Source organism: Ipomoea nil, unplaced genomic scaffold (genome assembly GCF_001879475.1).
Source record: "Ipomoea nil cultivar Tokyo-kokei standard unplaced genomic scaffold, Asagao_1.1 scaffold0579, whole genome shotgun sequence".
Classification (NCBI taxonomy): Eukaryota; Viridiplantae; Streptophyta; class Magnoliopsida; order Solanales; family Convolvulaceae; genus Ipomoea; species Ipomoea nil.
Genome location: NW_017617007.1, coordinates 361,646 through 389,319, shown reverse-complemented (window position 1 = coordinate 389,319; position 27,674 = coordinate 361,646). Strand labels below are relative to the sequence as shown.

Below are 27,674 nucleotides of genomic sequence, written 5' to 3'. Positions count from 1 at the left end.
TATATTTGATTCATTTTTCAGAAAATGTCTTTGCGTTTTTGGTTCATTTTTTGGAAAACGAACAAGAAAATGAGTAAAATTGTATACTTCAATATTTTAATTTTTATATATTAAAAAAAATATTTTTATATCTCCCAAATTATTACTATACGAATCTAATAAGAGTTAATGCCACATAGGGTCCTCCGAGTATAGTGGTTTTGCCATTTTAGTCCTAAACTTTCAAATTGACCATTTGTGGGCCTTCGACTTTCCAATTTAACCATTTGTGGTCAAAGTTAACCACCCATGGTCCTTCAACTTTTAAAATTTAACCACTCGTGGTCCTCTTGAAAAGACTATAGTTGGTTAAATTTTGAAAGTTGGAGGACCATGAGTGGTTAACTTGGACCACAAATGGTTAAATTTGAAAGTCGAAGGACCACACATGGTCAATTTGAAAGTTTAGGACTAAACGTGGTAAAATTAATATACTCAGAGGACCTCAGATGATATTAACTCAATCTAATAATTATTATGGTAATTAAGCTAATAATTACACAAATAATATTGTAATTGACTAATAATTATTATTGTAATCAAACTAATCAAAACAATAATTACAATTATGTAGTAATAAGTGTATAGCTAAAAGGAAATTTATATTATTATTATTATTATTATTATTATTATTATGTAACAATAAAATAAAATTAAAATAATAATGATATTAATAATAATATAATAATAATCAAAACAAAACTATAGATAAAATAAAATAATTAAAAAAAAAAGACAAAGGGGAGCCACACGGGCTGCCCTTTGTAAATCGGGTGGGATTATTTTGATCCCACATAAAAAATATTTGGAAATAGGAGCTCTTGAACTCCTCTATATAAGAGGAGCAATGCTCCTCCAAAAATAATTGCTTGCCTATAATGTGGGCAAGTATTGAGAAGTCAAAATGCTCTTATATAAAAAGTCTTAATGGCTTCTTATTTTTTTTTTTTGAAGGTCAACCTGGCGGTTGTATTTATAGATAAGCAGAAATAGTGTTTGGTGGGACATTGTCCTAGTACATAGTAGTAGCGAAATCAAATGCCGAAGTAGCTAAAGAATGAGCTAATAAGTTCTGTAGTCTAGGAATATAAATAACTGAGCAGAAAGTAAAAGTAGATATGTAGGTTCTGCAACTATCAATAGCATAACCTAGATATGAACGTGATGTGGTTGGTGGTCCAGATAGATAACTCTGTAGCAGTTGACAATCCGTGTAAATTTGTATAGACTTTTCATCCCTCCTTTTAAGTCAGGACAATGCTTCCTTGCATGCAAATGCCTCGGCCATGAGCGGGGAGAGGCAATCTACCAGAGGGGCACTGAAAGCTGATACATAATGGCCGTCGGCGTCTAGGAGAACCGCACCAACTGCCGCTGCATTTGTTCCACGGTGGTAGCTTGCATCTACATAACATTTCATGGGTCTCGGATTGTTGCGTGGCGTTGTTGGCAGTGGAAGTCAGTAGTGTCGTCGTCCGGCAGTGGCATTCCGGCGTTGGGATTCGTTGCGGCATTCCGGCGGTAGGCTACCGGATTGGTGTACGATGGTGAACGTCCATCCATGCTTTCATCGTGGTCGTTGCAACTGTTAGTAACTTTGTTGGCCTTGGTAGACAGGCATCCCAGACCGCTCCGTTCCGGACTCTCCATAGGTGGTATAAAATAGCAGCTGCATAAATAATTCCATTAAAGTCTAGAACATTCAAGATTGCACTAAACCATTCATGGAAAACATTTGTGATAATATTGGGAATTGGAAGGTTGGATTGAGCCCATATGGAGTGTGCATAGTCACACAAAACTAATGCATGCATGGTATCTTCATTCACCATCCCACACATGGCACACACCGGGTTAACATCCACTCTCTTTATAAGCAAGTTGTTGGTAGTAGGGAGAATATCACAAATAGCTCTCCATAGGAATGTCTTCCATTTGGGTGGAATTTTTAATCTGCATAGGGATAGCCACTCATCAAAAATTCCATTAGAATTATTTACATAATTCCCAACTATGCACCTGTATCCACTCTTGACTGAATAACACCCATTCGGATCATCATACCAATACCATATATCATCATAATCAGGGGCAACTGGTATTCTTTGGATTCTAGGTATATCACTTGGTTGAAAAATATCAGTTAGTATATGTGGATCCCAGGTATCCGTATCCTGATCAATTAATCCTACCACTTTGGCTCTAGAGAGGTGTTGTGGCATTTCCATGTGAACCATAGGATCCAATTCATCCTGCAGCCAGGGATGTTCCCATATTAAGGTAGATTTCCCATTCCCAATTCGTCTCCTTATACCACCACATATTAAATCTTTAGCAGCCATAATTCTGCGCCAGCAAAAACTTGGATTATTTCCTATACTCGCCTCCAGGAAAGTATCATTTGGATAATATCTGGCCTTATAAACCCTGGCTACCAATGAGTCAGTGTTAGTGAGCAGTCGCCATGCCTACTTTCCTAACATCGCCAAATTGAAAGCCCTTAAATCTTTAAATCCCAGACCACCATGCTTTTTTGGAATACATAATTTATCCCAGGCTTTCTAGTGAATGCCCCGATCAGTACTTGACCCCCACCAGTACCGGTTCATAACTCGCTCAATAGCCGTACAGATAGATATAGGTAACATGAAAACACTCATTGAAAATGTTGGCATTGCCTGAGCCACACTTTTCAACAAAATTTCTTTACCAGCCTGTGATAACAATCTCTTATTCCAAGAACCAATCCTTTGCTTGATTTTATCTTCAATATATGCAAATGCAGCCTTCTTATTCCTTCCCACAAAGGAGGGTAGTCCTAAGTATTTCCCAAAGTTGGGAGCTTGAGTAACACCTAGGATTTGTGCCACCATGTCCTTATCATATTGCCCCGTATTCCTGCTGTAGCATATACTGGACTTATGATAGTTTACTTTCTGACCAGATAAACTCTCATATAACATTAAACAATTTTTTATCTCAGATGCTTCCTGCACATTTGCTCTGAAAAACAGTAGGATATCATCTGCAAAAAATAAATGACAGATAGGAGGTGCACCTCTAGCAACCCTACAACCATGTATTAATCCTGTATTCTGTGCCCGTTGCAATAAAACTGAAAGACCTTTTGCACAAATAATAAACAGATAGGGGATAATGGATCTCCCTGACGGAGGCCACGCGTGGGCGTGATGAAGGCACTACGGGAGCCATTTATCATAAGGGTATATGACACAGTAGTCACACACAACATAATTAATTCAATCCACCTATTATCGAAACCCAGGGCTACCAACATCCCACGGAGGAAAGGCCATTCCATACGGTCATAGGCTTTGGCCATATCAAGTTTAAGAGCACCCTAACCTACAGCCTCACACTGTTTTCTATTCAAATAATGCCCTACTTCTGCAGCTACTAGAATATTATCAGTAATCAGTCTGTCAGGAATAAAGGCGCTTTGTGAGCCAGATATTATACCTTCCATTAAAGGCTTCATTCTCTGTGTAATCATCTTGGCCATTATTCTGTAAATCACATTGCTCAAAGTTATTGGCCGAAAATCTGCTACCATCTCAGGGGTTTCTTTTTTGGGATAAGTACCACATCCGTGTTATTCAGGTCAGAGGGTAAAATCTGATTATTAAGACAATTCAGTATAAATGTCGAAATATCATTACCAACCACATCCCAGAAGTGTTGGTAAAAACCTGGGTTCATACCATCTGGCCCAGGGGCTTTGTCTGGGGCCATTGCAAACAGGGCATCCTTAACTTCAGTTACCTCAAAGGGGCATAATAATAACTCATTCTGAGCCTGGGTTACACGTGGGGGTACCTCAAAAAATAAGTTACTACCATCCATAGGATCACAAGAGGAGAAGATATGGCTAAAATATTCCAAGATAATTGCATTCATAGCATCTCCTTCCATCCAATCCCCATTATCATTCATAAGCATATAAATAGTATTTTTCTTCTTACGGTGAGAGGCATACTTGTGGTAGAATTTCGTATTAGCATCTACATTCTTAAACCAGTGTTGCTTGGCTTTTTGTCTCCAGTAATTATCCTCTTGGGTCTCCATATTTCTAAGAATTCCCTCCAGGCGCTGGAATTCAGCTAAAGATGCTGGATCAGTGCGACTCCTAAGGTGTAACTGTTGTTTTCGCAGGAGCCTGATTTTCTCACCAAACTTATGATACCGGTCTCCACCCCATTTGGATAACTGACTCCCACAGTATGCTATACAGTCTTGAATTCCTTCATTCCTCCCTTCCTCCCATGATTTCTGTACCACACCCCTGCACCCTTCATCATACACCCAAGCCATTTCAAAACGAAAGCATCTCCTCCATCTCCCTGCATTCTGAACCGTTTCATGGATGCTTAGAAACAACGCAGAATGATCTGATTTTCTCATTAGATTATTAATAACCCTGGCCCCAGGAACAATTTCACGCCAATCATTAGACGCAAGTACTTTATCCAATCTTTCTTCAATGCATGCAGGCGTACCTTTCCCCTTTTCCCAAGTAAACCGGTATCCTTCCATAGGCAATTGAGACAAGCCACACTGATCAATAGTCTCCCCAAAGCCGCGTAGAAGACTATTAGGGTGCGGATTACCTCCTCTCTTCTCGTATTGAAACAGGAGATCGTTAAAATCCCCAATCATAACCCACGGTAAGGTGGAACGAGGTGCGAAAGATTTTAATAAATCCCATGCGTCTGACCGTCTATGGCGCTGAGGGTAGCCAAAATAACACGTCATCCTCCACTTCGAAAGCTGGACATATTCACCTCAATATCAATATGGTTTTTTGAGTAGCTCAAAAGACTTGCCGTATCATTCTTTCGCCAAAGTAGTGCCAAACCACCACCCAAACGAGTCGGATCATGTTGGTCCCGATAGAATGTAGCGAGAGTCTAGAGGGGGGGGGGTGTGAATAGACTCTCTTCGTGAAATGCCCTCAAAGTCACCTTTCGGTGTTTTGGCGCAGCGGAAAAGTTAGATTCGTTTAATTGCTTTGCACGAGTTTACGATATGAGGAAAACTTTCGGTAAGTGATAATGAGGATGATATGAATGCAGAGATAAAATGTGTAAGTAAAGGGATAGAAGGGACAAGAGAATTTATAGTGGTTCGGCTAACGTTGCCTACTCCACTCTTCTTCCACAACTGATGGAAGGATTGCACTATCACTCTTTAGTACAATTACACAAAGACCTCCTTGATCACTAAGTCGGACAGCCTTCGTAAGTTTTTCAACTTCTCGAGTTTACTCCGCCTCAATCAACTTCTTCTTCAGAGTTGAGGTTGGTAGAAAATGATTTCTTGATTTCTCCAACGTGATGAAGTCTTGACAGTGAGAGATGATTGCTTCGAACAAATGGCAAGACTTCTTTAAGGTGTAAGAAAATGATAACTGACTTTCTTCAAGTAACTTAACACCTTAATACTGGTTCACAAAAGCTTTTAGAGATTTGAGAGCGTTCAAGAGCTTTTGCAAGTGAATGAGTCGAGTGAAAAGAACCAGCACCTTCTTAGTTGATGAAGGTGTGTTTATATAGGTGATGAAAATTCATCCGTTGGAGGGAGATGAGATTTTCGAACCTTTTAACTAGTGGACAAGGATCGGAGAGCCTCATGCATTAAATGCTCCATTAATGAGGTTGTACCATGTAGCCGTTGAAGGTATGGAAAGCATTAGGGTTTTGTCCTTTAGCTCCAGGAGATGGTACACCTTCATTTAATGCTCCTTGATTAATGTGTCCCATAAGATGAGGTCCTTATTGTCCTAGGATGTTGTCAAATCAGACAGACAAAACATTCTTCTCGTTGTTGAAGAGAAGTAATGCTTGGTAAGAATCGTCTTTAACAAAACTGTCCTTTCGTGATAGTTGACAACTCCTGCTTGACTTTCGTTGTTGTTCATCATGCCTTGTGTCTTCATTCGTCTTGGAGACCCTATCACTAGTCATAACTCATTTTCGTGTGTTTGTCTAGCTTAACACGAATACACGGGAGTTATGGCAACTCTCGTCTAGGACGAAAGCAGCGATCGAAAAAGATAATAGTTAGGGGTCTACTTTTCTACAAAACATTGGTATCATCAAAATCCTAATACAAGGTTCCTAACAGATCAACATAAAAAAGACCATCAAAACCAAGGTTGACACGAATTCTTTCAGCATGTATTCGTTCTACCTTAGTTTCCATAAGAAAAATAAAATCAGGCTTCTTACGCGACGCTAGGTCTGTTAACTCTCGAACTGTTCGTGGATTGTCCAAGCCACGACAGTTCCAATTGATAGTACTCATAATCACTACAAAAAAATGTAAAAATAGCAACGGACCAATTCCGTCGCTAAATAGGGGATAATCCGTCGCTAATCACTTTAGCGACGGATTAGCGACGGAATTCGTCCGTCACAAAAAGCCTCCTCGCTAGAGCTTAGCGACACAATTTATTTCCGTCGCTAATTTTAGCGACGGAAATTTCCGTTGCTACACAAAAACAATCCGTCACTATTTTTTCTCCCGGCGACGATTCAATGATGAAATTTGCGAGGAAATAGCGACGAATTTTTCCGTCGCTAAATATAACGTCAAAATTTTCCGTCGCTATCGTCCGTTACTACATGTATCGACGAAAAATGTCGTCGCTAATTTGTTTCTATTATTTGCATTGGATGCCATTTAGCTACCACTTAGCAACGAAAATATCTGTCGCTAAATTTAACAACGGATTTTTCCATCGCTATTTTGTTACCATTCTTTATTGTTATTAGATATTTAAACTACAAATTTATTACAATTTTTATCCCTGAATTTTTAAAATTAAAAATATATATATACCACTAATTAATATGACATACCTGCATTAAACGTATAATATAATACATCAATAATTTAATTAAAAAATATATTATATTATAAAATTCAAATTCAATAACAAAACAAAGTATAACATTGTATAATGTTACATCATTAGAAATGAAGTATATCATTGTGTAATGTTACATATCATTAGAAACAATACTAAATATATTAATAAACATAATCTAATCATGTGTTCAATTGACTGAGGATCTTAACAAAATCATTAACCAGCCTCTGGTGTAACAGGAGCAATCAGATAGCTTCAGATTACTCCGTATTCATTACCCTGAGGCCCCGAATCATCAGTTCTTCCAAGCTTTGGGCCCAATCTCTTGCCTAAACAATTTGAAAGTCAATGAGGAAATGAAACCATAATTTGTCATTAACAATTTCTATTCGCACGTTGAAATAAACAAGAAATGAGCACACTTATTACTAATACTTTAGAAACCCAAAAAAAAGAAAAAAAAAAAAAAAAAAGACAACAGTTTCCAAACATCATAACCAAAAAGTTCAAACACTGACAACAAGAAAAATTGCCACATCTATAATCCATAAAGGAAAAGAACTAAGAACAAGAACAGTTTTACATAAAAGCAAAGAAAAATATAAAAGAGAGTTACTAAGTGATGTAGCATAATGCTTGACAAATATAAAAACCATAGACTTAATATACTTGGGTAAATATGCAATCATTAGAACAATATTATGAACGGGGCAACTCACAACAAACAGAAATTTCTAATTTGATAGGCAACATATCCATGTGTTCTAGAAATCTAGAATCATGCAATAGTCCTTAGCTATCTCATAAATATCTAGTATTGTTCTTGAGAGTCATACGGTTGCTAACTTAAAAGCTCAGAACACAGTATGCAAACTGCACATGCATTAAAAATTTTCTATCTCCATAACGGTCCTGTCATGTATTTGATTCATAATCATAATGCACCAAAATAGTTGCACACAAATCATTCCCACTTCTTAACCCCCTTTATTGAACCAAAATTACATGTACACCAATATTATGCATACAAAATATAATCAAAACATTCCCTAATCATCACAGAAACAATATGATGCAATATAATGTTCCTTAACCAACCCCTAACTTTTTCCCTCAAGCAAAACTATGAAAATAAAATGGTTACAGGTTAGAAAGATCCAGTCCAATCTAACCAGTAATAAGCTAAAACATCATAATTGCCATCTCAAGCAAAGATCAACAGCATGATCAAACAAATACTCAATTAGAGAAAGAAGATCGGGAATCACTCTATAATAAGGGAAAATGGAGGAGAAACTAAAGTAGCAAACACATGCGGTATATTTCATAAGAGATAAGAGATTCAGCATTTGCTGAATCCCAGGCTCCAACAGTAGAAGCATCGGATTGTATAGATCTTCCCGTGGAACTTTGCTAGAATATAATGGTTTCTTACCTTTTATTGCATTTAAAAAAATAATGTTACTAAGATCCTGCACACAAAAAAACACATGAAATAAAATCAGAAGAAAGCTCAAAATGTTAACAAACATACTAACATTGCCTTCACATAATGCAACTACTAATTGATGAGGTACAACACTGCTATTTTCTTCCTTGTTTTTTCTGATTTTCTCTTCACAGTAATATTATACATTTTCAATGTAGATATTTTCCTTTTCTTTTACAGCTTTGTATGAATAGAGAATAGTCCTTTCAACATCAAAGACAATCTAATGCAGACTTCATTTATCAAAAATAAAATTTGTAAATGATGAACCCAAATAAGATATTTTGTGCATATTCAATTATCCAGGTGATAAAGTTGCACTACTGCTAGTGCTACTTGGGCTTAAAAACACATCATAATCTCTTTATTATTTCACTGTACTTAAATCAAAAGTACAAAAACACATCTCATCATACAAATTTAAGTAGTTATATTTCTTTTAGTTTAATAATAAATTCTAAATAACTTTAAAACTAACATATATACCTGTAATCAATCAAGAAGCCACCCAAAAAAAATGTTTAGTAACAAGAACAAAGAAAGTGGTAGTGGGAAGCTAATTCTAAATTAAACCAGAAAAGGAACAAGATTCCAACAGGCTTTCCTTCTTCTTTTAGTGATAATCATTCACCAATTGTATTGATGATCAAATGAAAGTGGAAAACACTATTGCATGCATTTATGCAGTAGTAATTATCCAACAGAAAGTGGAAAACACTGTACCATACTGCCAAGCACAAAAAGCAAGTTGGGGGAAAACATTTTGCATCTATTACGTAAATTTTTGGGGAAAATTTTGAATTTACTTTGAATGTTTTGGGGGAAAACAGTTTTGTTCATATTATATTTTCCGGTGAATACTAATCAGCATATGGGGAAGCCATAAAAACAACTTATATATTGAATGTATCGAATGCGGAGCAAACAGCGGCATTAACAAATTATATATTGAATGTATCGAATGCAGAGCAAACAAATTATATATTGAGTGTTATAAAAACAAATTTTATGGGGAAGCCATAAACATACATACCAGAAGGAGGCAGGTGAGGCGGCGGCCGGCGGCCGGCGGAGCAGGTAGAGAAGATGCAGCAGGTAGCGCTGTCGGCGCCGCGCTGTAGGAGCAAGCAGCGGTGGTTGCGGAGCAGGTAGTGGCGGTCGGAGAAGATGCCGCGGCGGTCGGAGGAGAGGTAGCGGCTGTCGGCGGTGGCGTTGGGAAGAGAAGCGGCGGTTCGCGGTGAAGAATCCGCCGACGGATACAATAATCGTCGGCGGGTTTTCTATGTAGAGGAGAAGCGGGGGTTCACTGTGGCGTTAAGGGTTAGAGTGTTTACAGGCTAGGCAGATTTTCTATCTAATACGGAGTATGTTTAACTACTTAGCGACGGATACAATAATCCGTTGCTATATTTTTTTAAAAAAATGATGTTCCGTGTTTTAGTACATAACGACGGATGCAATAATCCGTAGCTATTTTTTATTTATAAAAGAAAATCTATGACCAACATTTAAGTAACCACCTTGTAATCTTGCGACGGATTTTAAGATCCGTAGCTATTTTAACGACGGATCTTTAAATCTAGCGACGGATTTAAGACTCCGTCGCTACACAAATGAATCTCGCTTAAAATTCTAGCGACGGATTTGAATATCCGTCGCTAATCTGTAGCAAATAAAATTATAGACTTAACCCGCAAAAAATCTGTCGCAAATTCGTCGCAAATTTGTCTCTAATTTTTGCGCGGAAATTTACCGCTAAAATTAGCTACGTATTTAACGACGGAAATATTCCGTCGTAAAATCCATCGCAAATCCGTCGCTAATCCGTCATTAAATGTCCATTTAATAAAAAAATGAAACTCCGTCACTACGTTGTCGCTATTCCGTCGCTACATTAACAACGGAATGAGTCCGTCGCTAAATCCGTCGCTATTTTTGCATTTTTTTTGTAGTGAATGACGGGCGGGTCTGGGAACCAGAACCCACCATGGACAAGTTTTTTTGGATCTCTGTCATAACAACATCACCACCAATATTCGCACTACCTCCATTGTTCAAATTCAATTCGGCTCTTCTTCTTTTGGTTGCAGCCGTGACTATATTATTTTCCCCGCATTCAAGCGTAGCCTCGGATGCCCCATGCTCATGCTCCCCAATCCGTGCCTTTAATTTGGCCTATCATCCGAAGAGGATTCCACCATTGGGTTGCCATTTTTGTCAAGGAGCCATGAAGCTCCCACCTTGCGCGGACCCTTCCTAAATCTAGCGCATAAGTTTTCACAATATGGATATTGATCGACCGGTATACTTGCATCCCGTGCTTTCAAACAATATTTATGTAAATGCTCCATCATGCCACAGAAGTAACAAAAGTTGTGTAACCTTTCATACTTGAAATTAACCCAACAAGTCGTCTTATCCCTCTTCATAAGCTTCATGCACCACTTTAGTGGTTTCAATACAGAGATTGAAACCCTAATTCGGTAGAATGTCTTCCAAGGTGCATTCACAAATCTATCATCAATTTTAATGAAAGTTCCCATAAAATTCCCCACTTGTTCCAGAATAAGATCAGAAGTATAGCCAAGCGGCAAGTCATGAACTTGTATCCACATGTCGACCGTATCCAACGGAACCGAGACCGGAATAACCCCATCTTCAATCTGTTTGCAAACAAACGTATGATTCTCAAAGGACCGTGGACCACCCTCAAGAACCAATTGAATATCCGTTTCATGGTAGAACACAAAGAGAAAAAGCCCTGGTTGCAATTCTGAGACCTGTACCCCCTTAACCGGCTGCCATACCGAAGCCATGACTTGGCTCATAAACTCCATCTTCACAAGCTTGGTAGTCAAGAATCTTCCAATGAGACGCCATGTTCGAACTGCCACAATCAGCTGTCCGTTACCGCCCTCCTCCACAGGTTCGAAAATCTCCTCCTCTTCGTCATCAAGCACGACGTCAGCCCAGCGCTGACTCAACGCAGCAACCGCCTCCGTCGTCGACGGTGGATCCATGCGACTAGCCGAGAGAGAGATCGCCGGCGTCGGAACCGGAAAGAGAAGACAAGAAATCGCCGGAAAGCCTTGATCAACAAGGGATGAGAGAAAACCCTAGAGAAACCCTAGTTTGTTTTTAAATTAATTTATTTACTAGGGGATTTTGGGAAAAGATTAATCTTAAACTTTCCCCAAAATGTATAAGTGTTGTTTTTGTTTTTAGCAGTTTGGAGGAAATTGCAGAGTTATTAAATAATATTTTTAGTGTTTTGATTAAAATAAAATGTTAAAATGACGGATTTGTTAAAATTTTGACGAATTGGTCAATAATCAAACATGGCCATTATCTAATAATTAATATGACAATTAACAAGTTAATTGTATAGTTATTAAAGTTTGTTTGGAAAGTAGGAAAATGACCATATCTTTAATTTGTTACACTGTATAATATTTTATGTTCTAATTTAAATATTTATACATCGACTCAAATATTATTAATATACTAGTTTTTCTACGCGCTTTGCGCGAATAGGATAATGCCCAATACTTATTTTTAAATAAGTATTTCAAAGTATACCAATGCAATATTATATAAAAGATGTTCATGCATAGGTAAATAAATGTTAAACTTGTTTATTTAAATCGGTAATTTAATGTATATAAATATAATGCAAGATAATATATGAGAGATAAATTTTTCTAATTCTCTTTTAGGTAGCATTGTTATTGTTTTCATCTTCAGTACATGTTATTTATTTATTTATTTATTTATTTTTATTGGTAGTGTGTCATGTGCAATTGAGTTATTGGTAGTATCATAAATGGATTCATCATGCAATGAGATTATGATGTATGGAGTTTTAGATTTGTCTTGTTGTGTATATGACTGAGATCTTAGTTGTGCTATGAACTCTTTATCTTACAAGCACATGTTGATATTTGGTAGCGGTAATTTTTCCCTACATGTTTCATGTGTTGTGAGACATCTAATTCTAAATTAATTAAATGCATATGTATTATTTTTTGTTGTAACTACTAATTTATTTTTTAATTTAAGTAATAAGAGCAATAAAGTGGGAAAATTATGATGTGGAACCGTGTCCACCTTGCAAGGTGGATAAAGGTGGACACGGTTCCAAAACTGTTCATAATTATGAATATATAGTTCAAAAATTATGAACATATAGTTCTATAATTATGAACATAGAGTTGTGAACATAATTATGAACATATAGTTCTATAATTATGAATATAGAGATTCAATAATTGTGAATATGAAGTTAAAAAATTATGAATAATAGCTTTATAATTATGAACATTAGTTCAGTAATTATGAATATAGAGTTCTGTAATTGCGAATATAGAGTTCAATAATTATGAATATGAAGTTCAAAAATTATGAATAAAGTGGCGTACATGCTTTTCATCCATAATAATGAAATCATTGATTTTTTTTACGTCATAACTAATACTTGGAATGAAATAAAGAGGAGGTGGGAGATGAAGAAGGAAAGGGGAGTTTCCAGTGTATCTTACGTCATAACTAATACTTGGAATGAAATAAGAAGACGGAATAAATTTGAAAGGAAGATGATAGTTCAATTGTGGGCTATTCGGGTTGACGTAGACTTGTGGATGGCTCTAGTTAGACTGTCTTGACCTTTTAATCAGCTTACCACTTCAATTTATTAGGAGATACAAATATGCTCTTTGTATATGCTTTTTTGTCTTTTTGAAACTAATTCAAAAGAGTTTGGAATTTTGTTATGAATTTCTATCAAATACTGTTCAATTCATTTTGAATGAGAGTAGGGGTTATTTTTTATTATTATATAAATGCTCTAATTTGTGTTCTGGAATTCATAATATCAGTGCAGCTTCTTCTGATAGAATTTGTCTTCAGATTGAAATAGAATTAAGACAAATATAAATATGAATTTGTCTTCTGATTGAAATAGAATTAAGACATGCAAATATAAATATTAAGGAAAGCGGTAGTCGATCATACAAAATTACTAATTACAAAACCTTACCTGCAGATGCACTAAATACCTAAATATGAAGAAGAGTTGTTGTGATCGGTTTCAACCTTACGACTATGAATTGCTCATGATTCTTTTAAGTTTTATTACTGGGAAGGGTTGGTTTAACACGAATATTCGGCATGAAGATCTGTACGGGGACAAAGAGCCATGGGAGATATACCGTGGGATTCGCATGAGAAATATCAATATTTTTTCACTAAGTTGAACAGGAAATCCAAATCCGCTTCAAGATTCGAGCGCACGCGCACAGTGGGGAAGAGACGTGGCACCTGGCACGGTCAAGATAAAGGCAAATCAATAATTCACAAGGGAACTGGAGTGGCGTTAGGGTATAAGCGGTGCTTCCTTTACCGGAACAAAGAGGAACCGGAGCAAGATCGGAAATGGCTTCTCAAAGAGTTTTATCTCAATGATGCAGCGATCATGAAAGCTACGGAGAAGTATCCTGTTTTGGAACATACAAAGGATTTTGTGGTTTGCAGGCTCCAAAGAAAAAAGAGTGCAGATGATAAACCTCAAGAAATCAAGGATGTTCCTATTGAGAAGATATGGCAAATCTTGATGGGGATTCCGTTAGATGATTCCACGGCCACGGAGACATTACCGCCTCCACCGCCTACGGAGGAGATTTTGGCACAACCGGCCGGTGTAGTGCAACAATCTATGCAAGGGGAGAATAATAATGGCGGCTGTGATGATAATAATGATGATGATGATGATATGGGTATTCTGAATGAGGATCCCGAACTAGTTGCTATCCAACAACGTTTGTTGGAGGAACTGTTCATAGTTTGAGGGAGGGTCTTATTACCGAAGAGATTTTGCAAGAAGCGGGCCAGGGAGGGAATTGAAATGCCTGTCATATTAGTTTATTCTCCTTTTAATTTGCACCTACTCAATATTGACTACAGATTTTGATGTGTCATATGCCTGATTAGTTGATTACGAGTGTTTTTGTTTCACAGATTTTAGTATATATTTTGTTGTGTTTGCTTATGCATGTAATTAGTGTTAATCCTGTAACGATGTTAATTGTGGTTAAGTATGAAAAACTTGATACTTGATAGCTTGCAGTCTCTCTTAATTAGTCTATGGTTCTCGTGACTATTATTTGATCTCAAATGGTGGGAATAAGGTAATGGTTTTTGTTAAACCCATCATATTAGATCGATCGAAAACTACCATTCCTATTCCTAATTCCTATTTCCAGATTTCTGTGTTAGTCAGACCTTCAAGGCAAAACACTTGGTCTGTATTTTGCTATGAGTACTTCTCACAGTGGCTGCAGGAAGTTTACCTTAGCTTGAGACTAATAGAGGCATACAAAAATCTTAAACGGGAGAGCTTCGAAATTGTGTTAGTGTCCCTAGCTAGATGATAAAGTCCAAGAGTTCAGGGAAGGTTTTGAAACCATCAAATTAAAGTATCCCTACTCTCATTCTCATTAACAAAAACAAATACAAACCTTATAAACAAATCATGAATAATAATCAACAAGCAATTACATAAAAGCTGCGTTTAATTGGTAAATAGTTATTATTAGCTAATAGCTGTTAGCTAATTTGGTTAGTGAGTTTGACTAGTTGATAGCTGATGGCTGATTACATGCAAAATGACTCTCTAAAAAAGCTAATCGAAAAAGTTACTTTGAACATGTTTTTGAATTTTAGAGTTTTGGAGCAATAAGTTGTTACCAAAAGCTAATTAATCAAATTGTTAAACCAAGTCGAAAAGCTAATAGTAGTCAAATAAGTTAAAATTAGTTAATTAGGGCAAATTATGAGGTGGTAGACACAAGTCCACAACGCGCGTCTATAATAACGGTGCCGTTAGTGGCACCGCTCCTCAGCAAATGATTTTTTTTTTTTTTTTTTTTTTGTGTTTGAAAATATTGTTCAAAATTATGAAACTAGAGTTCAAAAATTATGAATATTGAGTTCTGTAATTTTGTATATTGAGATCTAAAATTGTGAAAATAAAGTTCAAAAATTATGAAACTAGAGGAACGAATTCTAAAGACAAATGACAAGTTAACGACAATGAATGAAGCAATTTTTTGTTGGTTTTGTTTTTGTTTTCATTATTTTATTTAAAATTATTAAAATAATTTTTTAAAATGTAATATTTCAATAGGATGACCGCAGGCGATAACAAAAATCGGAGAAACAGGTCAAATTTTGTTGAATTGTATTATTTTGGATAGTTCGAGAACATAATTGTAATTTTTTTACTTAAATGGTCCAATTGCATTTTTGTATGTAGTTAGGTGACTAATTTGATCATTTTTCTTAAAAGAGTTAATCAATGATTTAGTCCCTCAATTATATATATTAGCGAACTATCAATGTAGTCCCTCAATTTTTATTCGATTTAGTCCCTCCGGCCGTAGTCTGTCAACAAGCTGGCGAGAACTCCGGTTAATCATGGGCAATTTGGTCTTTTCACACCATCTTCTTCATCCTCTGACCGAGTACTCTTCAGTTCCAACTTTCCGCATAATCCGTATTTTCCAATTAACTTTTTACCAAATTTAAATAATATTTATAACTCCACAACTACAAATATTATTTAAACTTTCATGGTAGTACATTTGAAACATTAATCTCCATAACTATATAAATTTCCAATAGTGATTTTCATCTCAAGCGGTCTTGGTCAATCCTCCTTTGATGACTTATTTTGAGGCATGCCACGGCTAGCCCTCCCCTTTAGTGATCAGTGTTGGATATTTATATAATAAATGTATGTAAGACAAATCCTCTAGAGAGCTACATGTTAATAGATGTACTTAATTATAAAGTTTAGGTCTACCTTGAGACATGCTATAAATTACAACAAATCATCTTTTTTTTTTTTTTTTTTTTTTTTTTAAGTGATCGAGGACTTGCAGGAAGAAGTGGGTGAGCTCTTTGGAGTTAGTAAATGAGATCTAAATGAGAGGTATCTAGAATTTGTTAGACATTTATATAGTAATGGAGATTAATATTTCAGATGGACTACCATGAAAGTATAAATAATATTTGGAGTTGTGAAGTTATGAATATTATTTTAGTTTCGTAGAAAGTAAATTGAGAAATATGAATATTGCCTACGATTGGAACTGAATAGTACTCAGAATGATATACACGATTCGTTTGTTTTAATGATTTGTTGATGTTAACGAATCGCTGATTGTTAACGAATCAATGCATTAATCAATTCGGTGGTATCGAATCAAAACTTGGCGAATTGGTGTACAATTCATTAATCACGAATTGATGCACAATTCGTTGAATACAAATTGTTGCATGATTCGGTAATTAACGAAAGATTCGGTTTGTATAAATTCATTGCTTAACGAGTTGATGACCTTTAGTTCATTTCGTTGGTTAAGCGAAACAATGGATTCGTTTGAAGCATGCGTTATAACCTCTCAATTCGCTGGTGTGGTTTCGGCTGCATGTGACGTGGTGATGCTGCATGCGTGTGAAGTACAAATACATATATATATTATCTACTATTATGTTGCATTGCATGGAACATGCATTGAATAATAAATATATATAATATATATATTTTACTTTATAAATTCGCATGCAGTGCATGAACATACGGAGGTATATATCTTATGAAAATAAGATTTAATTAATTATTATTATTTTCCATGATTAATATATCAGTTAAGATATATCTTTTTGGAAGTTGGCAGGGAGTTTTAAACTTCTGTAACTTCCATGTAACCTCTCATAACCATCAAAATATTTTATATAAATATGTTGGAGGGACATTTGAAAGATACAGGAAATCAACAGGCAATTGATGGAAGCAATCAATTTGCAGGAAACCAAACACTACTACAGAATTCACATACAACATCGGGCCTTTAACTTCGGCTATATACATAGCCGACATTAAAGACTTTGTAATTTTTTTTTTTTTTTAAATTTATTAACTTTATAACGTCGGCTATTATCAAATAGCCGACGTTATAAATAAAAATAAAAATAAAAATAAAAAGAAATAAATAACCTATGACGTCGGCTGTATAGATAGCCGACGTCGTAAGGTGTATTTTTGTTTTTATTTAAATAATTATTTATATATAACATCGGCTAAACATAAATAGCCGACGTTATATAGTAAAAATAAAACAAATAAAAAAAATAAGGATCATACGACGTCGGCTAATAACAATTAGCCGACGTTGTTTTTTTTTTTTTTTTTTTTTTTTTTTTTTTTTTTTTTTTTTAACGTCGTATATATAACGTCGGATGTGAATTGTATTTGGAAGTTCCCATTAGACGTAAAGTTGCACATGGGACAGTTTACAAGGCCGAAAGGGTTCACGGGATACAAATACATGTGGATCAAGTGAAGGTTATCGTGACTGAAATTCTCGTGTCAAGTGCAAAGGTACCCTTCCCTACCGATGAGGTTCAACTGTTAAGGGATGCATTGCACAACTTTATTATTTGGCCAAAGAAGTTGGTTCAGTTGTATACCGAAGCTGATGAGGTATGTATTTTAAAAAATTTTGGATTTTAAAATAGTGTTTAATTTACTTTTAAAAAATAATAATTGTTACTTATATTGAACAGGTACAAATGACTTATGATTCCGATGTGCAACGACCTTCTGCTGATCTGACTATAGCTGATCCGACTTCTTTGAGTCCTCGATGTCTAAAGGTATATAAAATTGTTCGCAAACTTGATGAAAATGTTGTGATAAAGATGGAGCGTGGTATTGTGGGCGATGTTGACTATCCCTTACAACTTGACCCGTTGGAGATTATGCGTTTCTTAAGGATGGAGACATTAGATGTTTCCATATTGCAGTTCTTTATAAGGTAATAATTAAGTTCTTTACTTATATTTATTTATATAATATTTTTCATTTCATCTATTATATTACTAATATATATGATTGATTGTATTTTTGAATAGGGGTCTTTATGACAAATTTGATTTGGCATCACAGACCACATATGGCTTCTTAGATCCACATTTCATTCAACCAATTTCGAATTCTATAGATAAACGGACAGGGTATATCAACGTCACCATGCAATATGGCCAAAAGCAATGCTATCTAGCGCGATATATTTTAAAGTAAGTTTTAATTGTTTCAAATAAAATAACTTATATATAATACACTTTTATTATATATTATATTTACTTACAACTAATACATTATTGATTTGTAGTGACCATTGGATGTTGATGGCAATTTGTCCTCAACTTAATGAAATCTATTGGTTTGATTCAATTGGAGACCAGTCACGTGATGACATCAAAGATATTGTTGAAAAGTATGTGAACTTTTAAGTATTAATATGTATAATTAATAAAGTATGCATGATGTCATAAAGTATTTATGTATACTAATCTCTTATAATTTTAGGTGTGTCAATTCAGAAAAGTTGTTGAGAAGCAATGGATCAACTCGTTCACCAAAATGGACAAAGGTTTTGGTAAGTATTTTATACATTTGTAAAACTACATATATTTTATTGTTTTTTATTAAATAAAATTTTAAATGTAATTTAATTCAAATGTAGTGTGCTCAACAAGTTGGAAGTACGGCATGTCGGCATGTGGATATTATGTGATGAAATACATGCTTGAAATTCTGTCCAAAGAAGCATGTGCGGGAATGAGTAAGGCATGTAATTTAATATTTTTTTTTTTTGAATGCGCATGTAATTTAATATAATACCTTTCTCTTTCTAATTTTAAAAATGCTAGCTTACTAATTATTTAATAATTATCAACTTTGTAGATTGTTGAGAGAGTTGGTGGATCGAGCTACACTCAACAAGAAATTGATCAAGTAAGAGACGTATGGGCCGACTTCTTTGTTGATGTATGGTTAAGTATGTAAATTTAACAAATTGATATTAGGTTTTGATAATGTTAACTTGTATTATTAATTAGGATCAAATTGTGAGATTTATTACTTTTTATTACTTGTTTCATTATAAATATTAGATTCTACATATTTTGCTGTGGTTGTGGTGCAATAATTGAGCAGGTTTTGGTTGTGGTTGTGAGAAATTGAGCAGGTTTAGTTTGTGGTTGTGGTTGGGAGTAATTTGAGCATGTTTTTGGGTATAAATGGACAAATAAACTGTATATTAAAAAAAAAACATACAACGTCGGCTAATAAGTATTAGCCGACGTTGAATATATATATTTTTTTAAAATAAATACAGTTTACAACGTCGATTAATTGGTATTTAATAAAAAAATAAAATACCTACAACGTCGGCTAATACCAATTGACCAACGTTGTATAGTATTTAAAAAAAAAAATTACCTACAACGTCTGCTAATTGTTATTAGTCGACGTTGTAGGTAATTATTAATTAAATTTAAAAAAATATATAACGTCGGCTATTTATATAGCCGACGTTATAGATAATATATACAACGTCGCCCAGAACAACTTCGGAACTTAGCCGACGTTAAAAGCTCTATTTAGCCGACGTTAAAAGGCTGTTGTGTAGTAGTGCAAGATATTTCACAGTTCTACAGTTCTACATGAAATTCTCAAACAAAGCAACTTGAGAATTTCATTCATCATCTTCTTGTATCCCATAAGATTAAATCTTGAACCTTGTTGCTTTTATAGAGGGTGATGGATATATTAGGAGAATGGATTCGGGGCAAACTGACCCGCGGGTCGCGGCGTGATGCGAAGGGCCTTGGAGACCTCAACTGGGTCCCCGGCGTAGACCTCGGCTGAGGTCTACTACGTGGACCCCAGTTGGGGACGACCTCAGAAATCGGCCAAAGAGGAAGGAGGCGAGGCTGACGCCTTCTCGTGGGCTTGGGGTCGACCTTATACTCGAGCTACTCTCTTTCGTTGACGAAGACTCGCAACTCAGAGAGTGGAGGACTCATGATGGATATATAAGGAGAATGGATTCGGGGCAATCCGACCCTGGGTGGCGGCGTGATACGAGAGGCCTTGGAGACCCCAACGGGGTCTCTGGTGTGGACCTCGGGCGGGGCCTGCTACGTGGACCCCAGTTGGAGACCCCAACGGGGCCTCCCCGCGTGACCCGGTCAACTAAGATCCAACTGCCCGCCCTATTCTCTTGGGGTCGGTTGGAAGAATTATTTAGTATAAAAGGACATATCTTTGTCTTGTTAGGACATCTACTTCTTATTATTATTACCATATGTTACCTTGTAACCCTTTTACAAACGTTATCAATACAAAGTTGTCCCCGCGACACACATTCAACGTCTTTTCCAATCCCTTATTTATCGGGTTTAGTAATTCAGGTCTACCCCGGGTTAATTAAATCCATCAGAGGGAGATTTAAAGCTTATAGGAAAGTGATTACACACCTGAAGATATCAAATGATCCAGTTTTTGTTCCCTGTTGTATTCTATAGTTTTGTTGTATCTCAAATGTATTACAGAATACAAGCACTCTTTTCCAACAATCTATAAGCTTTAAAGTTATAAATATGTGATCATTGGTCTTGCCTTGAAAGTTTTGAAGGCAAGATGTCAGGCATGGAAGAATAAGTTCTCATCACGGTAATATTTTCAGAATGAGATTCCGAATTTGTTGATGAGAGGATGACATAAATCAATTTTGGGTTTGTCGTTGTTTATGTACAAGAAGATTTCTGTGTAGATATTTGCATGGTGTTCATGGCAAGTTGTGTGCATGTTATACATGATGGATATATAAGGAGAATGGATTCGGGGCAATCCGACCCTGGGTGGCGGCGTGATACGAGAGGCCTTGGAGACCCCAACGGGGTCTCTGGCGTGGACCTCGGGCGGGGCCTACTACGTGGACCCCAGTTGGAGACCCCAACGGGGCCTCCCCGCGTGACCCGGTCAACTAAGATCCAACCGCCCGCCCTATTCTCTTGAGGTCGGTTGGAAGAATTATTTAGTATAAAAGGACATATCCTTGTCTTGTTAGGACATCTACTTCTTATTATTATTACCATATGTTACCTTGTAACCCTTCTACAAACGTTATCAATACAAAGTTGTCCCCGCGACACACATTCAACGTCTTTTCCAATCCCTTATTTATCGGGTTTAGTAATTCAGGTCTACCCCGGGTTAATTAAATCCATCAGAGGGAGATTTAAAGCTTATAAGAAAGTGATTACACACCTGAAGATATCAAATGATCCAGTTTTTGTTCCCTGTTGTATTCTATAGTTTTGTTGTATCTCAAATGTATTACAGAATACAAGCACTCTTTTCCAACAATCTATAAGCTTTAAAATTATAAATATGTGATCATTGGTCTTGCCTTGAAAGTTTTGAAGGCAAGATGTCAGGCATGGAAGAATAAGTTCTCATCACGGTAATATTTTCGGAATGAGATTCCGAATTTGTTGATGAGAGGATGACATAAATCAATTTTGGGTTTGTCGTTGTTTATGTACAAGAAGATTTCCGTGTAGATATTTGCATGGTGTTCATGGCAAGTCGTGTGCATGTTATACATATGGATTTGATCCATGTTATGAAGTCTGCCTTCATATTCACTTAAAATCAAGTGGCATCAAGTTATGGCAAGATGATTAGTAAGATGTGTGAAATGATTTTATTTAAATAAATCATTTTGTTAGCCATGATTTAATTGGCATGAGAAGATATGTTCTCTCCACGATGGGGTGAGTGGTTTTAGCGCATCAAAAGCCGGAAGAGATGGATCATTAAAGCAGATACAAGTTACAGAATGTGATCAGTACAATACTTTTCATTTGTCTCGGCCTCGGCATGAATGTAAGTTTTATTTTATTTAATGGTTAAGTTCTGGATCATGTCTAGAATATATGCATGAGATTCTTTTGAGTTTTGCATAGTTTGATAGATACAAGGATATGGTTATGCATGTGTATAAATATTTTTATTTTGAGATTTTGTCTCGGTTGCATGCATAGTATACAAGATACATATATAATACGTTGGATCTTGAGGTGCGGTAAATCTGCCAAATATGGATTATTTTGGTGATGTCATTTTTTTGTTGCCTTCTACTTGGTTACAAATTGTGGAATTATTTAATAATATCTGCATAGAATTATTGATTATTTTAGCACACAAATAATTTTATTCTTGTGAAAGTCTAGAATATCTTTTTATATTTTTATGAAGGCAGAAAGCCGTGAGAATATTCTTTTAAGTTTCTGATAAAGACAGAAATGCATTAAAAATATTCCAGTATACTGAAGGGATGCAGGAGGTTTTATGCATGAAGTATGCATAATGAAATTCGTAAAAATTTATGAATGTATTTAACACACAATTTCTCATATTAAGAATGTGTTAAAATCCTGAAAGTCAAAAAGTTTACTGGTTTATCTAGTATGAGAATTAGCCGTGAAAAGAATTTCATATTTAAATCATGAATTATGATTTAAGTTGGTATGATTCTTCAGTTTAGAGGAAACATGAAAAATTGAAGCTTTAAATAAAAAATGGTTTCTTCTCCAAAGTGAATGGATATTGCTAAATGGAGGAGGTTTATCGGTATATGATTTCTCCAAAGTGGATGGTATTTCAAATGGAGGAGTTTTAATTTTTATTTAAAGAATCACTCACGGTTAATGAATTCAACATGGTGATTGAAATTCTTGATTATAGAATTTGCAGGAAATAAATATTTATTGACTAGGAACCTATTAAGTGGGTTCCGGTATAATCAATTAAATATTTTATTTCACCAGTTCATTAATAGAATATTAAAATTCTATCTATCATCATGTTCAGTTGGCTAAGTGGATGGGATTAAAAGAAATTTTGATATACTTGAATAAAACCATTAATTATGGTTTAGTATATTTAATAGAAATTTCCATCATGGAAAGATATTCTAATGTCAGTTGAATGTCTAATCATGAAACTTGTTCTTCAATTAGTAGATGAATATTTCTGCTTGGAGGAGGTGTTGTTTTATGGGTTTCTAAAAGTAAAGTTGCCTTTTCAACTATGGCATCTGAATTTCTTACGTTGGCTTTGACATGCAAGAAGTTGATTGGTTAAGGAATATAATTATTTAGATTCTAGTTTGGCCAAAACCGATGTCACCAGTTTAATACATTATGACATCGTCACAACACTGGCCATATCATATAAACTTGTGTTTATAATGACAAGTGAAGGCATATGGGCTTGAGACTTAGCTATGTGGGAAATCCTAGGTAATAGTGTTGTAGCACTTGACTTGGTACATTCCCAGTTTTAACGGATCCGTTTGCAAAAGTCTTTGCAAGGGACATGGTTCTAAAGACATCGGAAGGGATACAGGAAACCTTATTATTTAATTGCAAGTGAAGGAAAGCTCAACTCACGTCTAAGTTATTACGTTAGACCTTGAGTCAATGTAGATGAGTACTTCATTTTTGTGATTGCAAGCATCAAAAGTTTAAATTAAAAATTGTATCCCAAGAAAAAGTGATGCTTGGTTCTGCATTGTTGTAGGGATGTGTTTTTACTCTTAACTGATCTTTTGAAAAAATGCAAGGTGCAGTGCATGATATAAAAGATTAGCCTCTGTGAGTATGAAGTGTGGCCGCTTCACACAAGTTTGGGCTTTACTTGGTACGTGCTCATTAATGGATACAGACACATGACCCATAATAATGTCAAGTTACAGTGAGTTGTAATGACGGTAAAACTTGTGTGTGTTATATCTACGTTTCTTCAAAGAGACTGCGCGATTCAAGGTTCGTCCATCACTGCAATCCGAATTAATGTAACACATATAACACTATGTGAAAGTTCAATCTCTAAAACACTTTAATTTCATTTATGCATGAGTTTTGGATTTATCTTGGTACAGTATTAATTTTACTATATAAATGGAGGAGGAATATTAGACATTTATATAGTAATGAAGATTAATATTTCAGATGAACTACCATATATGAAAGCATAAATAATATTTGGAGTTGCGAATTTATGAATGTTATTTTAGTTTGGTAGAAAGTAAATTGAGAAATATGAATATTGCGTACGATTGGAACCGAATAGTACTCAGATTGATATGCACGATTCGTTTGTTTTAATGATTCGTTGGTGTTAACGAATCGTTGGTGTTAATGAATCGTTGGTTGTTAATGAATCAATGCATTAATCAATTCGGTGGTATCGAATCGAAACTTGGCGAATTGGTATACAATTCATTAATCACGAATTGATGTTGCATGATTTGGTAATTCATTCTTCCAAAAGGAAAAGGAAGAATGACCCCAACCCGACAGAGCATTTGGGAGGGGATGTAAATCTTGGTGACTAGCCCCCACACTCCCTGGCTATTCTGATGTTTCTGCCGCTGGTGAGACTCGATCGCTGGTCATTATTCCAAAATTTTACCTCTATGACCAGTTGAGCTACCCATGCAGGTGGGTTGTATAAATTCATTGCTTAACGAGTTGATGTCCTTTAGTTCATTTCGTTGGTTAAACGAAACAATGGAAACAACAAACAATGGGCTTTATTGGGACAAAGTTGAAACAACAAATTGTTTTGAGGGTTGAGAGAGAGAGAATTTACTAGAGAATGTTATACAAGCCATTCTCATCTTTTGATTTATAAATATAGTTACTTAGTTAGTTTCATTTTATAAATATAAATATATAATAAATAAACGTGAAATATATAATAATTTTATATATACGGAGTATATATATTAAATTAAATTAAATAACAATAATATAAATTATTCGTAAATTAAATTCATTATAATCGACCAAGATTTTATTAAATTAATAAATACAATATTCATTATTAGATTTTCTCCATAAAAAAACGGCTTTAGGGTGTGTTTGGAAGCCTGGAAAATGAGTTCTGGAAATCATTTTCCAAGTTTCCAGTGTTTGGATGTGCCTGGAAAATCAAGTCAACGGAAATCATTTTCCGTTGACTTTGGAAAATAGGTTTGTTTTGGAGGAAAATGACTTCCCTTTTTTTTGGGGGGAAGTCATTTTCCAACTTTTACACCAACATCACACCACCACCAACATCATCAACACCATACCACCATCACCACCACTATTACCGCCGCCACCACCACTATACCCCCGCCACCATCACACCCCCACCACAACCATCACCAACACCGCAACCACTACCACCACCTTCACACCACCGCTGCCGCCACCACCACTACCATACCACCGCAACCACCGTCGCCGCCACCACTACCACCATACGACCGCCACCGCCATCACCACCATACCACCGCAACCACCGTCGCCGCCACCACCACCACCACCACCATACCACTACAACCATTGTCGCCGCTACCACCGCCACCACCACCATACCACCACAACCACCATCGCCGCCACCACTACCACCATACCACCGCCACCGCCATCACCACCATACCACCGCCACCACCACCACACCACCGCCACCGTCGCCGCCGCCACCACCACCACCATACCACCGCAACCACCGCCGCCACCACCGCCACCATACCACCGCAACCACCGTCGCCGCCACCACCACCGCAACAACACGACCACTGCCACCACCGTCATACTACTACCACCATAACACAAACACCACTACCGCCGTCGCCGCCACCACCAGCATACTACCGCAATCACCGTCGCCGCTGCCACCACCATACCACAGCAACCACCGCCACCACCATCACACCGCCGCCGCCGCCACCTCCACGACCATACCACCGCAACCACCACCGTCGCCACCACCACCATACCACCGCCACCACACCACCACCGTCATATCACCACCAATTATTATTATTATTATTATTATTATTATTATTATTGTTATTATTATTATTATTATTATTATTATTATTATTATTATTATTATTATTATTATTATTATTATTATTATATAACGAATAACACCACTACCACTACACCACCACCATAATATTTTTGATATATTATTAGTTTTTTTTTTTTTTGAAAAACTTAACTATTTTTTATTATATTTAAAATTAATATTATATTATTATATATTATTATACATGTTGTAATATTCTAAATAAAATAATTAAAATGTTTAATTATACAATTCTACTCATTTTCCAGAAAATGAACCAAACACAGAAAAACAGTTTTCCATAATGCAACCAAACACTGGAAAGGAAAATGTTTTCCGGAAAATGACTCATTTTCCAGAAAACATTTTCCAGAAGTCATTTTCCTGCTTTCCAAACGGACCCTTAGGGAATAACAAAAATCTTATGATCTCTCAATCCTTTTAAGAATATATTTTGATTTTTCATCCCTTTCGAGAACTTCTTCCTATTCCTCAATTATTTTTGAAACTTCTACTGATTCTCCAATTCTTCTTGGAACTTCATCTAATTCTTAAATTTAAAGTTTATCAAAATTATTTATCAACATTCTTAATTAACAGATAATAAAATTTGAAGTATAAAATAATAAACATTTTCAACTTAACACCAAAATATTATTCATAGTTTCAATAAATATGACAAAACTAATTTATTTAATCATTTATTATATACCTATCCAACAATTATTGCTTATTTATTAAAATAAAAAAAAAATGTCATAATGTTCTAAAACATTGTGGAAATTCACGTACACATAATATTTGCTATGATGTATTTATTAATGAGTTAATTATTGATTAGTCTTGATTAGGGTGACATTTTACGACTTAGTCATCTCATCCATATAAATTCTATCTCTCCCTTGAAATTTAAGAGTTAAAATGTGAATTACTATGTTCTTAATTACATAGTCATCAAACTTAATGTTAGTGAACTCTTCATTCAGCATCAAACTCTTCATTGAATTTAGAGAGAGATCCGAGAATGGCGAAGCGTCTCTTCTCTCCTCGTCTTCCTCCGCAGCAAAGCGCAGCAGTTCGGCTTCGACGGCGGCATCTCCGGCGGAGCAAGAGCCATGGTAACTCAATTTCTCGCTTCCTCCGCAGCAGTTCAGACGAGAATGCGACGGCGGAGGAGCAGAGGAGGGGTGGACCGGTGGTTATCATCGCCTCAGCCGGAGCTGCTCTTCCACCTAGAAGTGTCGCCGGTAAGCTAAGAGACGCTTTTAATTTCTATTTAAAAAAAAAAAAAGGAATATTTGAAATTTTAATTAGTCGGAGTCGGCGGGGGAGCGGCGGGAAGTTTGGAGGGAATCATACAATTACCAACGGTACAGTATGATTCATCATACCAACGGTAACTCAACTCAATTTCCTAATTCTGATTTCTGATG

The 27,674-nt window shown here is 35.9% G+C and overlaps 4 protein-coding genes and 1 long non-coding RNA gene across 5 annotated transcripts in view; 3 read left to right on the top strand and 2 right to left on the bottom strand.

The window, feature by feature from the left end:
* LOC109174274 (B3 domain-containing protein At5g24050-like) overlaps window positions 1-27,674 on the top strand; it is a 61,111-nt gene that overhangs the window by 7,678 nt on the left and 25,759 nt on the right. The window contains exons 2-3 of the mRNA XM_019323520.1: window positions 27,396-27,488; window positions 27,556-27,637. The gene's annotated coding sequence lies outside the window, so the exon portion shown is untranslated. The remainder of the gene's footprint in view (window positions 1-27,395; window positions 27,489-27,555; window positions 27,638-27,674) is intronic.
* On the bottom strand, window positions 2,601-3,562 carry LOC109174252. The gene is made up of 2 exons (XM_019323496.1): window positions 3,406-3,562; window positions 2,601-3,064 (listed from the first exon to the last, which is right to left on the bottom strand). Exons 1-2 carry the CDS (start codon window positions 3,560-3,562, stop codon window positions 2,601-2,603), a joined length of 621 nt encoding a protein of 206 aa, XP_019179041.1.
* LOC109174251 lies at window positions 10,586-11,440 on the bottom strand. The gene has a single exon (XM_019323495.1). It carries the CDS (start codon window positions 11,438-11,440, stop codon window positions 10,586-10,588), a length of 855 nt encoding a protein of 284 aa, XP_019179040.1.
* Window positions 13,615-14,262, top strand: LOC109174249. The gene has a single exon (XM_019323494.1). The coding sequence runs from the start codon at window positions 13,615-13,617 to the stop codon at window positions 14,260-14,262; it is 648 nt and encodes a 215-aa protein (XP_019179039.1).
* Window positions 17,940-18,434, top strand: LOC109174278. Its single transcript, XR_002053043.1, has 3 exons — window positions 17,940-17,961; window positions 18,100-18,295; window positions 18,393-18,434. It is a non-coding gene; the product is annotated as an uncharacterized LOC109174278 (long non-coding RNA).